We start from the raw sequence: 18,269 nt of genomic DNA, 5'->3' as shown, positions 1-18,269 counted from the left end.
AACCACAGTGTGATAATAACAATAATTAAACTGACATGTCTAAGTATGACTCAGATAAACCTGTTTTGCACTTTCTTTAACTATGCAGGTCTCAAATACAGCAAACGTGGATTTTCATTTGAAAACATGAAGGGTCATATTTTCAAAGCGTATCCTCGGTTCTTTAATTAACTCCTATTTTTGGAAAGAAGAAAAAAAAACACGCTGATGTTACAAAATGAAAAATGAAACGCCTAGAGAGGTCTGAAAGGGAACTTGAAATAAATGACTCTGTTGTTTTCGGTTCTAGTTTTGTAAAATTAACAGGTGCTTTAACTCTTTCAAAAAGTCATTAAAAATATCTGATGCTACTTTTAGGTTAAGAGAAGTTCTCAGTTTCCGTGTCTTATTCTCAGGATATCTGCTGCACTTCCTTGATCATCTCATTCTAATACGGAAGCAGCTGTTCTGTAAATAAAGGAATGTGTGGCTCACCTTCGATGGCAAAGGGCTTCCCTACAGTGAGCAGCTTGCAGTCTGCGTCGATGGACACCTCATAGTCCAGCAGAGCCTTGTCCATGATGAAGGCTTCCAGCTGAGGCGGATCTGTCCTTCAACACACAGGGGAACACAAGGTAAGAGCAGGGCCTGTCCCGGGACTTTCACAGTGTTCACATCTTCAGGACAATGTTCACTTAATGCACACATGTAGAGAAAAAGACTGGAGACATCAACGCCGGTAAAGAAATATAATCCTTCATGTATGATCTTATCAAACACAAACAAACCTTGGAAATGAGAGTTGACAGTATCAGATTATAGGGGTATATGGAGGCACTGTCTGTCTATCTCTCTGTATATTTGTACATATATTTAGGCTAATCCACTTCAGATGAAGGTCATTTTTAAGTTAGGTTTTGAGTGCCTTGCGCCATATGGAGACCGTTTTGAATTTGCATATGTTCTAGTGTCAAATTATCTGTTCTGAAAACCCCTTCCTCCCCCAACAGTCCCTACTTGAGGTTGGCGACACCGTCTGGGGTGGTGGGCTCATTGAAGCGTCTCATGTACTCATGCATCTCAGGGAAGCTCTTCTTCATGTAGTCCTCTGCACTGCTCTCCCGGACGGTACCAAAGCGGAAACCATGGGAGGGGTGGTGCAGCTAGAACAAAGAGAGAAAGAGAGACACCCCTCAAATCAGTGTTATGGTCCTGCAGATCTCAGGGTTTTCCAAATGGTGCAGTCAATGATCATAATAATCTCTTCCTTGATTATTCCAGTTCACACTTGGGTGTTTTTCAGCAGAGATCTTGGGACACCACTAACAAGGAAGGTGAATGGATTTTAAAGGGGATTCCATGATTAGAATGAGCGTTTCCCTTCATTGGGAACAGTCAGCACACTTAAAATATCCAAGCCAGTGTTAAATTGCATAGCACCTTCCAGGTAATTGTTTTAATGACTGAACTGATTGTGTTTTAAACACATGTATTCTTATTATTGAACTGTGTGTGTGTGTCCCCTGCTTGTATTTCCACTGGGGCAGCCCTGTAATGAAGATAGTTTATCATAATTGACCTTTCCAGATGAACAAGTACACAACCTCCAACTAGTACTGGGGCACACTGAGTTAATTCAATCACAATCACCCTGTCCATCTCTTCACATTGCTGGGATGTGATGACTGAAACAGAAACTGATAGCATGTTAATCACAAAGACTTTCAAATGACAATTTCTTCCCTTTTTCACAACATTGCAATTATTTCTTTATTGTTGTGTCAAGGTGTTTGCACGATGGGTCCAGGAGCTTCTGCCCAGTACTAGTTCGTGCCATAGACATGACGTAGGCTAGATCAGCCAGAGGCATATTAATAAGCAACAGCACCATCTAGTGCACAGTAGTGTATTGCCAGCAAAACTAAAGGAAACTTGATCCACAGATGAAGATTACTAAATGGTGGGGTCTAATACTCCCATAAAGACACTTTGGCTGATCTAGCCTATATATATATATATATATATATATATATATATATATATATATATATATAATCAAGGGTAGGCAACTAGATCTGAAGAGCAGTTTTGAGGTAACTCATACTATGCTCTGTAAGATTACCTGCTGTTGTAAGGAAAGACCCACCACCACCACCACCACCACCAAATACACACACACACACACACACACACACACACACACACACACTTTCAGTCAATCGAAAAATATATAATCTTCCCCTCCACCAGTCACCTATCGTCTCGCCCAAAAAGCCAGATGATAGACCCTGAAAGCAAGTGTGTATGATGGCGAGCGTTTCATCTTGTATTGTACTTCATAATCATCAAAGAAATACCATTCAATACCAATTCTGTGTCGTGGGGCTTCGTCCCGAACCACTGAACTCACCTTGGCGTCATGGATTCCTGAGAGCTCCTCGAAGGTCTTCTCTCCCACCATGACGGCAGCCAGGTTGGCTGTGTAGCTGGAGAGCACCAGCAGGCAGAAGATGGCCCACAGGTTCATGAGGAAGCGGCCGGTCCAGCACTTGGGAGTCTTGCTGGAGACAGTGCGTCCGAACAGGATGGCGTAGCAGAGATTGAGGGCTGAGGAGTAGGAGAAGACCTTCTTGCGGTTTCGCCCATGTGGGGTCATCCCGTAGGGGCTCTTCCACTCGTACAGGGTGAGGAAGAGGGCAGTCAGGTGCAGAGCCACGAAGATGCCCACCCACATTGACCAATGCAGGGGCCACATGAAGGCACCAATGGGGGCGGCAGTATCCTTGCTCCGAACCAGGATGCCCAAACTAGTTGAGAAGAATGGGCTGGTGAAGTCCATAACTTTGCTCCGGGCTGAATTGATACTGAAACTTGTGACCGCCATATCTGCAGCACCACTCATAAGATCTCCCACCAGCCCGGTCCAGCGGCCATTCTTCCAGGCTCCGTATTTCCCATCCCCGACTATGTAAAGGTCGAAATCAAATCTCAAGTCCTCCGCCAGCTTTTCCAGCAAGTCGATGCAGTAGCCATAGCAGCACTTGCGGAACTCGTATGGGATTGATGCGTTACTTTCCCGGGAAAGATGTCGGAAGTACCTGTCTATGATTTCCGAGTCGTTGGTCCGAGGGTCAAGGCAGAACTGGCCAGCTGGGCAGCTGCCATCTTCATCCACCTCCCTGGTGAAAACGAAAGGATGCTCCACCAAAGTGACGACACGCAGCCGGGTCCGAGAGCTCCCCCAGGTCCCGTCTCCCCTCACCCCCCGGCTCCCTGGCCCCCCTCCCATTCCTGACCTCCTGCGTAAACCCCTGACCTGCCAGAAGCCCTGCTCCTCCACCACCAGCCGTCCTCTCTTCCAGTTGCCCACCGTCACCCAGGTCGGCTGGCCCAGTGGGTCCCTCTGCAGGCTCCAGATGTGGAAGAGGGGTGAGGTCAGCACCCGGGAGGAGTTCCCTACGGCTACAGGGCCTGTCTGTCCGTTGAAGGAGGTGTCAGCCAGGAACCTGCAGGATAGACACACATGATCCTCAAACACTTTTCCACATCTTTATCAGCACAGTTTCTTTATGAAAAGAAAAAGACAGCATCTATTCTTCAAAGGGACTTGATATAATTTTTAAATATCTCATTATTGCTGTGTTTTTTGTATAATTCTTTGCTGTTGTTTCTGCTAGTGTAACGGGCAGTGCTGTGAGATGCACGGATTCTGACTCCTGTCGTCAATGTGAGGGTAAAACGCAAATGCACAGCAGCTAAGACTGGGTTTATTTAACCACTGCTTCTGAAAAGATTCCTAAACACAAAAAGTGAGGAAGCAGATTTGACAATGATCCCCTCTGCAGCTACATGAGGTAGTAAAAGGTAAATCTCAACACAACATCAGTTTCACAGAGGAGATCAAAATTACACCAATGGCCATTTGTCTAAATATCGCTTCAGATATTCAGCTTTAAATCTTCGAGTTGTGATTAGTTTTTGTTCTAGATTTAAACATCACGTTTTATTTTATTCCTTTTGGAAATTTTGGCTTCAAACTAGCACCCTGAATAAAGTATTTCTGGTTGGATAACTTTAATTTTGTACAGTAATTTGCCTAGTTTGTTTACCTATGCCATGTGAATGAACAACTACAACTAAATTGGCTACAGGGAGTAAAACACTTTCCATCCGATTGTCTTCGAGAGAAGTAGATGTTCCTCTTCAGTACGTCAGCTGGGAGACAGTTCTAATAGCCGCGGGTGAGTGAGAGGCACACCGATTCTTGTCACGTTATTTTCTCCTGGAGATGGCTCTATTTGTTCTGCTGTGCATGCTCTGTCCTAAATACCTTGTCAGACAGATATGTGTCTGTTTCCCTCGCCACCTTGCAGCTCTCCAATTCACCACCACGTGCTACGAGTGTTGCTATAACCCATGCACAGACGCTTGGAGTCATATAACTCTATTACATGCTTCTTTATAGTCCAAGTGTAGCTAATAATTCCATAAATCTTTTTGCACGTCCGTTAGCAACATAGGTTTGAAATGTGCAGTTTTTTTTGGAAACGTGTGTTACAGCACCAAGTATTTTCATTTAAAAATCTGGTGCCACACTAGCTTGAAGAATATAGCCAGAGTGCTTGCCTTGCCTTTCAGGAAGTCTGCTTCTACTTTACTTCCTGGGTCATTTCACCCCTGCAAGGTCACTTTACTGGCTGAATGCATGCCAGTCATTCGGGGGAAGCAGCTGCTTGGTTACTATTGACAGTGAAGGAGTGGGGACAGTTTAACCCTCCAAGTCAAATGACCCAGGAAGGGGTGAAAAGCATGGTTTGCAAACAGAGACTTCTTTAAATTAGTAGCATCAGATATCAGATCAAATGGAAACTCCTGTTGGCTCTAACATGTGCTTCTTTCAGTGCTGCATATTGGAGACCTATGGAGCGAATGGAAATGCCAAACAGGTAAGATTGATGGAATTATTTGGTTAGCTACAATTCAGTTAAGGGGAGGAAATACTCATGACAACCCCTATAGCTGAACCCTTTAGATACAGAAAACCCATTGAGTCTGCACTCTTCAGTCATTACCCATCTCCTTTGTCTGTCCTTGTGTGTTGGAGTGATAAACAGCAGCAGGATAATACAGCCTCAAGCGGTTCCCTACAACAGGAATGCAATCATTTTTGTTTAAAAGCTTTCAAAGAAACAATATAAATAAAGCTGCTGAGGGCTGGAACAGTGCTGAGGTAACTTAACCTAAAAACAGCGTCTAAACCAGAGAAAACATGAATCCAATTACACTCACGCTAGCACAAAACATCTGGTTGAGGTGACATGTACCTGGCCAGGTATTGCCCAGAAGATGGCGCCCTCTCTTGGCTCCTCTTGTCATAGCAGTTGACCATGCTCTGGATAAGGGCCCGGTCCGGCCACACTGCTGCAGCCGCGGACACAGCCCTGGTCACCAGCTCCACGGCGTCCTGGATGTAGAAGTCCAGAGGTTTTTGGTTCACCTCCCCATAGGCGAGCAGGCCGAAGGGCAGGCCGAGGGTGTGGAGCACCTCAGGGGTGAGAGGCTGTCCCAGCAGCCAGTGCACTGCAGGGAGGGTGAGGCCCAGCTCCTGGGCAGAGTGGAGCACTGCCGAGATGCACTGGGGATCCGCACCGAACAGCAGGACGGAGGAGGAATGGGGCAGAGTCTTCAGGCCTAGGGAGCGGAAGTGCTTGGACAGGAAGTGGAATATTCCCCCCTGCTCCTCTGCCACCTGGGTCAGGTCCAGTACCGCTTCCAGCTGCCAGGACAAAGGGTGACGGCTCAGCCAGTCCAGCACTGGGGCCTCCTCCCAGCCTCCACACAGCAGGGCCGTGCCCTCCCTCCAGCCAGCAGCCTGCAGCACGCTCAGTAAGAGCTCTGCCAGAGAGGACCAGGGGCTGCGGGTCAACATCTGCAGGTGGAAGGGACTCTGCCGGGAGGGGAGGACAAGAGGGAGGGTTACCTGTCTGGAAAACCAAGATTGTTTTACCCAATAAATGTACCAAACAACTCAGACCCTTAATATTTGTCAGTAGTCTTAAGTTGTTTTAGAATTGGTGTCATTCATCCTGGAAAACAATCATTGTGCAATTTGAGAATTAAGTTTAGCTTTTCGAAGTCTTTTCAGAAGTAGCACTCAGTAAAGATGTGTTGAGCCTCCTGTCCCAGGGATACAAAGAGGTTACAACTCAAGAGGTTGCACCTGGCAAGCTTTCATTCCTAAATAATGAAAGTCTAAATGATAAGGTTTATTTGTGTTACTAAAATGTGCTTAGACAAAAGCCCAACTGGGAAGGTAGGTGTAAATGAAGAGAGAAAGACTCCCCTCTCCCCTCTCCCCTCTCCCCTCTCTTCCAGGGACCTCCTTCATTCATCTAGTTTATCATGTCAGTCTGATCTAAATTATAACCTTCTGCTTTATATTCCAGTCAAAAGCCTTGTTATCATCCAGCATTTGTAAGAAATGTGTCAGAGGGGAGTAATCAAGAAAAGAGGGAGCTGGGGATGTGTGGACCTGCAGGGTCCAATACTGAGCAGAGAGGCTCTTTGTGTAGCAATCAGAGGACACTCCACAAACGTTCATGGACTACTGTAGCTATTCCATCAATCAGGATAGCCTGTAACCCGGACGAGCCCCTCAATAACCAATGAGCAATTGCCTACCCGACCGTCATTTTGAGATTGTTAGCAATTCCTGGGGCTCAGATTTCCAGAAGCACCCGCCCACCACAAAATAAATACCAACAGATTTGTTTCCAGGTAAAACTTCTGAAGTGCATTTGGGGTTAACTCAGAAGAGTGTCAGTAGCTTTGAATACTGCCCTTTCTGAGTGGCTTTTATTTAATTACTCAAATGCTGTGCTTTTTATTCTCTTTGATATAGCCTGTGTTAAGGTTAAGTTGCTTTTATGTGAGTTCAGGAGCTGCTCTTTAGCTGAAGTTGCCTGCCAACATTTCTGTTAACTCTTTACTTGCAGAACAGTCTAAAGTACATGCCTCAGGGCATACCGATCCATTACTTAATCAACCGATAAATTGATTAGGCAATCAATACTCAGCAGTTTGGAGTAGTGGTTAGGGCTCTGGACTCCTGACCAGAGGGTTGTGGGTTCAATCCCAGGTGGGGGACACTGCTGCTGTACCCTTGAGCAAGGTACTTTATCTAGATTGCTCCAGTAAAAACCCAACTGTATAAATGGGTAATTGTATGTAAAAATAATGTGTAAAAAATAATGTGATATCTTGTAACAATTGTAAGTCGCCCTGGATAAGGGTGTGTGCTAAGAAATAAATAATTATAATAATAATAATAATAATAATAATAATAATAATACTCCTTACCAAAAAGAACAACTCAATTACTAGTTAAATAGTTATGGTCCTGGTACTAGTAAAATGCTACTCAGAAGTATAGTCATAGTAGTACTCAGCCATGCCTAGTAGTGACAAGAAGGTAAAAAAAATATACATGCCATAACACTGTCAGCAGGGTGCCACCATGAGCGCCCACTACATGAGAAAACATGAAATACTGAAAACAGTGAATAAGTGAAGGGCTCTTATACAATAAAGCGAAGCACTTGTACAATCTACTGTCGACATGGCCTAACCATGAATTAAACAAATATGTGAACTATAGTAAGGGATGGCTATATTTTCATAACATTTGAATATTGTATGACGAGAGCTCAGTATTGTTATTTACAAGGTGTATTACTGTCAAGCAAGGGGTCTGCTTCTGACTGCAATAGCTTCTTGCCCATCTGTAATTATGATTTTGTATGGAGATCTCCCATTCACTTGCAGTTCTCAGAAATTATAAAGTCAGGTGCTAGCCCCTTAAGCAATCCTATCTGAAACCCCCTCACAGTTCAGATGTAGGATGGTGCTCATAAGTAGCCCCCATGACAAATAATGACCTCAGCAATAGAGAGTTATACAATAGGATATATGCAATGGTATCATTTCAAATAAAATAGCATGTGTTTGCATTTGTGTTGAACTGTTGATAATATAATGTAAGCAGTGCACGCACTCAAGTGACAGGTTTGAAATATTTTATAAATGATGGCGTGGGTTCCTGTCTTTAGGAAGATGATAAGCAATTCTATAAGTTTCATTTCGAAGGCGTTTTCTTTAGACCAGCTTCTGTAATTCAAGCCTTCTCATCAGAGAAGTTATTGGCGTTAGATTGAGGTCAGTGACTGCTGCGCTATGAAATATTGAGTGACATCAATATTTCTCATTCATTAAGCTACCAAAGAATGTATTAAATATCTTACAAACTACATGGAAGCAAAACCAGCAAACCTAAAGCTCTGTATTAGGCAAGCCTAGATTTCTATGAGGAACAAAAACCTTATACCAGCATTGAATACTGCTTTTTCAATTTGGATCCCTATGAGAGCATACAATATATACAAATATATACTGTATACTGTATTATATACTGTATTATACTGTATATATATATATAATTACATGGATAGTAGCCCATGCACATTTTGTAAAGACATCATTTCAGAGACCCAATACACCAGATAGCATTTTAGTAGATCAGTATTGTAAGACTACCCAGATAATTCAATATTTGTAGTTATGAAAATATTTTAGTCTTTTCTATACTTGTGGTTATGAATGAGATGTACTCACTTGTTTTAACCATTTGCAACCTTATGGAACGTTTGTTGTATTGCTAAAATGATATACTGTTATTTGCACCCAGTGTAATGTTACTACCAAGAAATGATCAATGCAGCTGTAGCCTCTCTGAATTCTGGATACGTACGTTATATGACAACTCAGCTGTATTGTAGATTTTATTTGAATTATACAAATAAAAACCACCAGTAAATAATGAAATCTTGGTATAGAAAACAGCATACTAGATATTACAATAAAGCTTCCTTACAGGTGATTGTGGATTTGCAATGCGTCCTTTTAACACCTGTGTCTAATCCACACACAAACGAAGAACAAGCGTACTCGACAAATCAGGGGGTGCTTCAATAGGACCCCCAAACTTGAGGAAGTTGAGGAGGAAGAAGCCCCTCATCTTGAAACACAGGATCCACCTCAGAATATTCCTCCCGGAGAAGCTGCCAGGGCCAGGGCTGTCAGGCAACAGATCTTTGACATGGATTTTGCCTAAACGTATTTGTAAGTATACATGTTGTCAGACTCCCCCCACCACACACTTACTGTACGTACAATATACACGGCCATCTCCAGACGTGTGTATGCATATAAAATGTTCTTATAACACTGCAAATGCTTGGTGGCTACTTGTAATCATGTTGAGTTTATTTATCGCGGAGGCGAGGAAGGAGTGCCAGAGAAAATGCATTCAACATGATGAGAGGAATTCACTGAACAATTATAAACACATTGTGTATTGGGTTAGGGAGTTCTATCATCATTTTAAACGGAGGTGTCTGTTGGCCCTGTACACTTCCAGCAGGTGATAACAGCAAATCATTCTTCTTCATCTCATTAGCATGCTTTTTGATTAACGAGTTCCCCTTAGTAGTCGTTGAGAAAGGAAGTGATGTACGTGACCTGCGACAATTAATCTTTTTATTGCAAAATTCTTCCATTAACGACCTCATCAACTCAATTTCAAAGCATTATCGGATTGATTTTAGTAACACATTCCGTTTGAGAATCCCTTGCTACTAAAGCTGTCGTTACTAAAACGCGAGTTCGATACAATAAAGCTGATGTTTGAAAAATCCTGCATCATGTTTTAAAATGAAAATACCTGTTTGCTAAACTGCAAATCTGTCCTGTGGCTAATAAAATGTGCAAAACAGGCGAGATTCATGGAATTATTTTATTAGCTACATTCATTTTAATGAAACAATTTACCAAATCAGGCTGGGGACAGCAAGGGCCATCGGGTTTATATCACAAGTTAAACTGAAAGAAGATTTCTTGCAGGAATTTAGCGACCCAAGATCTACATTTCCTAATTTCTAAATGGGTTCAACTGGAATCCATCATCTTAAATAATACAACACAGCCATCATCCAGCTACTGCCCAGAGAGCCAATATCCACAGCGCATTAGAAAACAGATTAAAATCCCCTAGGATCTAATAGAAAATGATACCCAGTATAAGCTGTCATATGAAAATGATATTGAAACATTGGGCACTGTTTACAACTGACAAGTGAGAGATTGTTTGGTCGTGTTTGAAAATGTACCAAGGCATTGAAATGGAGGTTTTCATAGAAATCCAGTCAATAGTTTGTTTGAAAAACCAATAAGGAACAACTCCAAGTGTGTGAAATATAGGACAGCTATTGCTCTCACAGTGGCTCGTAGTATTGACGCCTGCAATTTGAATATGAATCCCTCGTGTGGCATGTACTAAAAGGTGATTTGATGACATGTTTTACCGCTGCTGGGAAGGATACATCAAATTAACTCAATTTCTGAATGCAATGAAGCACTACTGGATCAAGCTGAAGAATGCTGTGAAAATAAGACAGGCTTCAAGTATTGAGGGTTTAAGATGCTCGCTTGCAGTGTCACCGGTTCACGCCCTGACACACAAGCATTGAGAGATCTAGCATCGGATAACTTTTTCGTATTATATACCCAAGTACAGGATACAATCTAGTCTTGCACTTATCAAGTGCCTTGGAGAAGGTCCTGGGTTGGCCGATCAGCATTTACCTACTGCGCCCCCGATGGCAGGGAATAAGCTGGACAAGAGTATCCGGGATGATTGAGCATCAGATAAATAACCCAAATGTATCGGCTAAACGAAGAATAATCACTTCGATTACATTTATTTTAATGAGTAGGTTCCAAGAATTATCGAACTGTAAAAGCTTCTGATCCCAGATTGAATGTATGATGAGATTGTCTTTTAGAGTGATGTTATTTTTAGGAATGTGAAATTCTGTTTCTGGTCATCTTGCCAGGACACTCTTGTAAAAGAGGCCTCAGTCTCAATGGGTTTTTTCCTGGTTAAATGAATAAATATTCCATGGTGCTGAGTAAATATTTTTCTTCCCGGATCACATTTTGAAATGTTGCATTCAATCAAATCCAGCGACAGAATGACCAGTCCAACCACACTCTTCCACTGCTAAGGTGATTTCAGATGATTTCCATATTTAGCTGTTTAATTTAGATTTAAACATACTTTCTCTTTTATAAATTGTATAACCAGAATAGTCCATCACCATGAATGGAGAGCTGTGTTTATTCCACTCACGAGGATGGCTGTAGACACTGAGCCTCTTCGGGAGCTCACAGATGATCCTCATTCATGGAAAAATGCATTCCAAGGCGGTCCTACCAAAAAAAGCTACACTGAATAGTTTGCTAGTTCTGATCAAGACATTTCTTTGCTAAATGTATCTTTACTAAACTGTTCACTTGCTATTAAAAATGCCTTGGTAGTCTTTGTCTTATGTTTTTTAATACTGTGTGTGCTTGTATTTTATTAAAAAAACAGTAATAACCCTTTGAATACAAAATACAGAGAAAGCTGTACATCAGTTCTGATATTGAAGTCTGTTTTTTACAGCTGCTGGCATGCATTTCATTATCATAGCATGGTTTACAGGTCCGGCCAATCAAAGTGATGTCATTAGAAAGGTTTTTAATGAACAGCTTATGACTGACTGGACTTGCAATGCAATGTACTGCTTTGAAAAGCAATTATGTTTCCTTTTAACATAGGTATTAAAAATGATGTCTGGTAATAGGAATAGTAAGGGTTAAACAGCGGAACTTGAAAGTGATTGATAACCACATGATTATGAATGATACACACTTGCTAATGACCTTCCTCCAACGTGATTGACGAAATGTATTCATGTCACACAGTGTTATACAATCCAGCTATCAAGATGAATGATGCATATTTTAAACTGGAGGCTAAAATCAATATAGCGTTTAACTTGAACTATATCTTCTGCTTTGTTCAGAAATGTCAGGCTATTATTTTATCATTTTAAGTGGATCATTTTTTTCTGCTAGGAGTAAAAAAAAAAAAAAAGATAATTTTAATAATACAAAATGAATGACAAGAAGAATACTAAAATAGATTTGATCTTTACAAGACTTTAATTGATTCGTTGATCAATCACACGCTAATTCAATTTTTTGTTAACTGACTAATTTGCCTAAAGTAATTTAAACAGAATTAAGTAAAACAAAAAAAATCATCCTATGCTTCAATTAAACCTATTAATTCAAAACCTTTGTTGCAGGTAATCTGTCCTGGTTTGTTTCAAATTAGCGACAAATGGCTAGAGCAAAGTAATTGGAAGACTTAATTTTAGAATCGCTATTAATTACTTTGAGAACTTTTTTCCCTGTTATTCTTTTGAGAGAGAGAGAGAGAGAGAGAGAGAGAGAGAGAGAGAGAGAGAGAGAGAGAGAGAGAGAGAGAGAGAGAGAAAAAAAAAGAGCAATTAAATTTTGGCTTCATCTAAAACAAAGCAACCCAAACTCCTACCACAGTAAAGCCCTGCAGTACCAAGAACTGAGCCAAAAGAAGAGTCCCCTCAGCCAGCTGGTCCTGAAGCTCACTGCACTAACACACACTAACACCAACCAGCCTCAGGACAGCACTGCTCCAACACAGACAATTCGAGTTAACCAAATTATAACACAACACAAACAAAACTACCTCACCTATTGGGACACACACACAAAAACACAAAGCAAATTAGAGTGCTATCGGGCCCTAAAAAGACACTACACCCTGGCTGAATACCTGAGCAGGGTGAAAGACAACAAGCAGAGGCAGATCCTAACCAAATACAGGCTCAGTGAGCACAGCCTGGCCATAGAAACAGGCCGACACAGGCAAACCTGGCTGCCCAAAGAGGACCGGCTGTGTCATCACTGTCTACTCCAACAAGTAGAGACAGAGATGCACTTTCTACTGCAGTGTACAAAATACACAGAAATAAGGGAAACTTTCTTCCCACAAATAAAAAATCTCTGCAAAACATTCCCAGACCTGCCAGACTCTCAAAAACTCCCAATCCTCCTCGGAGAGGAGTCCAGCTGTGTCCAACTGGCAGCCCAGTACACAGCCGCCTGTCACAGCCTGAGGGACAAACAGTGAGCACTCTACATTAGTTAAAATCTTGTTATATTTCATTGTTGTTATTGTTAAATTATTAATAACGTGGTTATTATTTATATTTGTTTACCATTATTATTATCATTATTATTCTCATCAGTGTTATTGTCTATTTAATGTTCAGATGATGTACTGTGTATACATTGCTTTGGCAATACTGTGAATAATGGTCATGCCAATAAAGCACCTTTGAATTTGAATTTGAGAGAGAGAGGAAAGGAGGTATGATGGCAGTATACATTAATTTTTTTTGGGGGGGGATGTAAGCAAAAGATTTAAATGATTAAAAAATATGTATTTCAGGACTATGAAGAGGGTTTTTGTGTGTATATATACTGTAACTAATTAATGAAGTAGCTGATGCTCCTGCCTGCTGTGTGTGATTACCAGGCGTGGAATCTCAGGACCGTATTAAGGGATGGGACTACGGGGCCCCCAGAAAACTAGGGGTCCCTTAATCATGAGCTTACATATTTCATCTACCTTTATTTATTTTATTTATAGAGCCTTAGACTGTATATGTATCCTGTGAACCACTGTAAGAGCAGTAAATACTGTTCACAATTTTACATTTTTATTTAATAACACTTGATACTCCCCCCCACCCTTTCAAATGGTTTGAGTGTTTTTTACATGTGACCTGCCTGTTGTTAGTGGAACACCAATGAGCTTGAACTGCAGTGTGAATATGTAAATGAATGTACGCATCACTGTGTGCGTGCGCACACTCGCGTTAAAGACGTATTCTAACTGACGCTGATATGCTAATTAGTAAGTCATGGATTTGGCTACCAACCGTCACTAATCAAGTGGGGGTGCTAAACGGAAACAAAAAAAAAATGTTTAAAAGAAGCAGCTTTAGTCGAAAACATTCCGAAGCTTAGCGTGTTTAAAAAAAAATAAAAAACAGAGCCCCTACAAGAGAGCTGTGAAGTGGAGAGGAGCAAGGCGGTATTGAGAAATTGCAGGCAGAAGAAAATGCAGTAGAAGCTCAACAGCCTATTACTACATTCGAAGCTGCTCAAGAAAAGGTACATTTATCTACACTGACCAAGTTTCTACAGGTCCTGCATTGTGGAGAAAATGAGATGAAAACGCCAGGCAGCTTTTGGTTTCTAAAGGTTCGGCTGAGTAGAAACGCGGATGTAGAAAACATCTGGACTTCTGAGCGGGTGTTTGCAGGGAAGAGAAGAATGTTTTCTAAAGATCTTTTTTCATGTCGCCTGCTCAACGGTGAAGTTGTTGCTCAAGATTGGCTTATTTACTCTCCATCTACTGGCAATGTTTACTGCATTGCATGTAAGCTTTCCTCCAGCAGATCGCATGCTTTTACAGAAGGATTCAGCGATTGGAAACATCGCGACTCTCTGAGCACGAGAAGGGTACAGAACACCCAAACTGCATGCTGGATAACCTGTAAACCTAATGGCGGGCTATGGTGTGTGTGTGTTGATCCCTTATTCTCTTAATTCTTTAAATTGTTAATTATTAATTCTGTAACTAGCATGTATTTATTCATATCGGGAAAATGTAATTTTTTTCCGTAGGGGTGGGGGGTGTCTCAGGATATTCTGTGCCCAGGGCCCCGTGAGTTCTTAATCCGGAATCAGCAGGTAGGGGTGTCCCAGCAGGGTGTCAGTTATAAAAAGGTCCTGTTTATTCACCTCAGGGCTGCTGCAAAGCCAAAGCCAACGGGCTGAACATCGTCCACCCTACCCGGATAAAGAGAGTGAAACATCTTGCTGAATGCCTCTGATTTGCCATAAGGGTAAACCGCGATCACTGACAGCCCGGCGAGTAGCTGGAGTCGGGGTTTATTTACAAGAGTAAAGATTAGTTCAGGGATGGTAGAACCCCATGAAGTATAGTGAGGTGAATAAGCAAGACCACCATGCATCAGGGAGCAGCGCATGCCGTCTTCACAGCACCTTTTATTTGATCGTTTTTTTTGTACAGTGTTTTATTTTTCCTTTTGTACACCAGGCCATATGTCCCACATGACCTAACAATGCTGGTAGCGTCACGTGGGGTTCCTGTATGTTCTGCGTGTCTATGTAAATAAAAACCTGTTCGCCTGCGGGGCGTATCAACTATAACCTCCGTCTCGATCTCCTGCCAGTCACTCAGCAGCGAGTGCACGCACCCACACGGCAGTACTCTGTCACAAGGACGTTTCGGGCAAAAGTCCACCTTCTGCGAAATGTCCTCAAATAAAATATATTTTTAATCATTTAAACCTTTTGTATACATCCATAAAAACTATGCCACTGCCAGCCCCTGAACAGCCGTGAATTTGCCAGCAGACCAGCGGAAAGTTGTTTTCACTAGATGGCACTGTTAATGCTTATAAAAACTTTGGCTGATCTAGCCTATGTTACATATATCTATGACAGGCAACTAGGCCTGATAAAAAAATTAATTGGAGTTCCTGCAATTAGAACCACTCTGAATGATTACAAACCTCATGGAAAGGTAAGGAGGCTCTATCATCTCGAAAGGAGCCATCACCATTAGGGTATAGTGCAGCATTGTTGGGTTGACTTGATACAACGGCCTTCCAAAGTAATTAAGGTACTCTGGGTACTCCAGGAGAACACGCCCCACACCAGGGTATACCAGCAGCACATGCCAACACCAGGGTATACCAGGAGAACATGCCCACACCAGGGTATACCAGGAGAACATGCCCACACCAGGGTATACCAGGAGAACACGCCCTACACCAGGGTATACCAGGAGAACACGCCCCACACCAGGGTATACCAGGAGAACACGCCCCACACCAGGGTATACCAGGAGAACACGCCCCACACCAGGGTATACCAGGAGAACATGCCCCACACCAGGGAATACCAGGAGAACATGCCCCACACCAGGGTATACCAGGAGAACATGCCCCATACCAGGGTATACCAGGAGAACATGCCCACATCAGGGTATACCAGGAGAAGATGCCAACACCAGGGCGAAGCCAAACCCAATCAGGTAGACGTGCTAATAAAGGCAGTGTATACTTATATATATATATATATATATATATATATATATATATATATATATATATATATATATATATACTGTATATATACATACATTTAGATAGCTAGACAGATGGACGTTGGTACCTCGGCTGTCATGCAAAAATGGGCCATTCAAAATGAACCCAGTTCAAATGACTTCTATAACTGGAGAGGGGGTCTCATCACTGTGGTGCTGCTGGGTACAAGGCAGTCTGTTGTAAATGGAGAGGGGGTCTCATCACTGTGGTGCTGCTGAGTACAAGACAGTCTGTTGTAAATGGAGAGGGGGTCTCATCGCTGTGGTGCTGCTGGGTACAAGGCAGTCTGTTGTAAATGGAGAGGGGGTCTCATCGCTGTGGTGCTGCTAGGTACAAGGCACTGTTGTAAATGGAGAGGGGGTCTCATCGCTGTGGTGCTGCTGATGCATTAGAGTGTCTGATTTGTTGTTGAGGGCCACCCTGTATAGTTTCCTGGCATGTCGCTTGTAATTTATCAGGGCCTCGCTAATCAATTACGGGTTTCTCAGCCCGTCCAGATCAATCTGTGATTTTGATTGAACATGGGCATTTCGAAAGCACGCCAGGTTGACTTCTTTCACAGCAGAAAATACAATTATAAAAGCCAAAAATGAAAGGCAATCTGCACTTTCTGAAAGCAGTGTGGCCTTTTTATTAACTAGCTGCTCGGGATAACGGGAGGTACTTGGATTCAGGAGTCCTTTCTTATTATATTATATACTGAATATAAACTCGCCACAAAAAGTTGTCAGGATGTTAACAATGAAAACAAAAATGACAGGTCTGTTATTTAAACAGTTGTAGTGACACGTGGAACACTATATTTTTCAGAACTCCGCTACTCACTCTTTAAGGGTGTTTCAACATTTTAACATTTTCAAGTGATGACTTTAATAGGCCACACATGTAATTCATTTAAAATACAACAAATACTACAAATGATAAAGAGTATCACTGATTACTGACTGAAACCCCCAGAGGTTTTCATGCAGGTAGGTATATAAAGGTTATAAATGATCTTGAGGTGTTGTAATAAATGTGCACACTACCGTACAGTACGACTTTGATGTAACCCCAAGCATGCACAATTAAGCTTTAAACGTGGTCCTTGCCAATCAGGAAATCAATATTTAATCTGAAACATTTTCATCATAAGAAACCATATTCAGTAACCAGAAATGCATGCACCTTAGCTGAGTGCCAAACGCACACTGTCAAAATGTACTAACTGGTCAATAAGCATTGCTGGTGGATCAATTGTATTGACCACCACTGTCATAAACAGTCAAATTATAAATCCACTTCAATACTGGACTTTCTGAGCTCCAGAAATACACCTCTGGCCAAAAGTTTTGCATCACCCTATAGAATTCACACATTTTGCTTTATAAAGTCTAATGAAACTTGCTGAATAATGTTACGTTAACATATTGAATTACATATCGCTTTGTAGTTTTCCATATACTCAATGAAAAAAAATTGAAATCTAACATGAAATATTGTACTATTATGGCTTCGGGTAGACTTTTGCGATATCATTTTGTAGCTTCTTTGATTACATGATATTAAATAAAAGAGCTAAATTATGTTCATATATACATATATACATATATATATATATACATATATATATATATATATATATATATATATATATATATATATATATATATATATATATATATATATATATTTTAGCTCTTTTATTTAATATCATGTAATCAAAGAAGCTACAAAATGATAGCAAGATTAATGACGTCTCAATCCTAAAAATTCTAGGTGATGCAAAATTTGTGTCCATAGCTGCAGAGTAGTTTAGACTGAATTGTTTAATTGAAAACTAACAAGACCATTTCTATTCCATTCATGCTTGTGCGATCCACTCAAGAGCGGTCACAAGGCTCTGACTGGTGCTTTATCCAGCCATGTGGGACCTATTGGGGTAATTGATGCGCAGGTTGGAGATTAGTCCGGAGAAAAAAGAAAAAGAAAAAGTCAAGATCACAGATACATTATTTAAGATCTTGTCAGTTACTTGTCTCAAAATCCTGAGATAATTTAGCCTATTTTGTGATCTCGACATAACGGGTTGAAATGTCGCAATCTCCTGATCTCAAAATA

General features: G+C 41.4%; 1 protein-coding gene across 2 annotated transcripts in view; it reads right to left on the bottom strand.

The window, feature by feature from the left end:
* The window catches only part of LOC117401264 (glutamate receptor ionotropic, NMDA 3B), a 46,121-nt gene that overhangs the window by 9,567 nt on the left and 18,285 nt on the right, over positions 1–18,269 (bottom strand). For both annotated transcript variants that reach the window (XM_059013990.1, XM_059013991.1), the window contains exons 2-5: positions 5,304–5,926; positions 2,390–3,485; positions 997–1,142; positions 475–590 (exon numbers count right to left, since the gene is read on the bottom strand). In XM_059013990.1, coding sequence (XP_058869973.1) covers positions 475–590; positions 997–1,142; positions 2,390–3,485; positions 5,304–5,926 — 1,981 coding nt within the window. The remainder of the gene's footprint in view (positions 1–474; positions 591–996; positions 1,143–2,389; positions 3,486–5,303; positions 5,927–18,269) is intronic.

This window comes from Acipenser ruthenus, chromosome 47 (assembly GCF_902713425.1).
Source record: "Acipenser ruthenus chromosome 47, fAciRut3.2 maternal haplotype, whole genome shotgun sequence".
In the NCBI taxonomy this organism is placed as follows: Eukaryota; Metazoa; Chordata; class Actinopteri; order Acipenseriformes; family Acipenseridae; genus Acipenser; species Acipenser ruthenus.
This window is presented reverse-complemented; position numbering and strand designations above follow the sequence as displayed.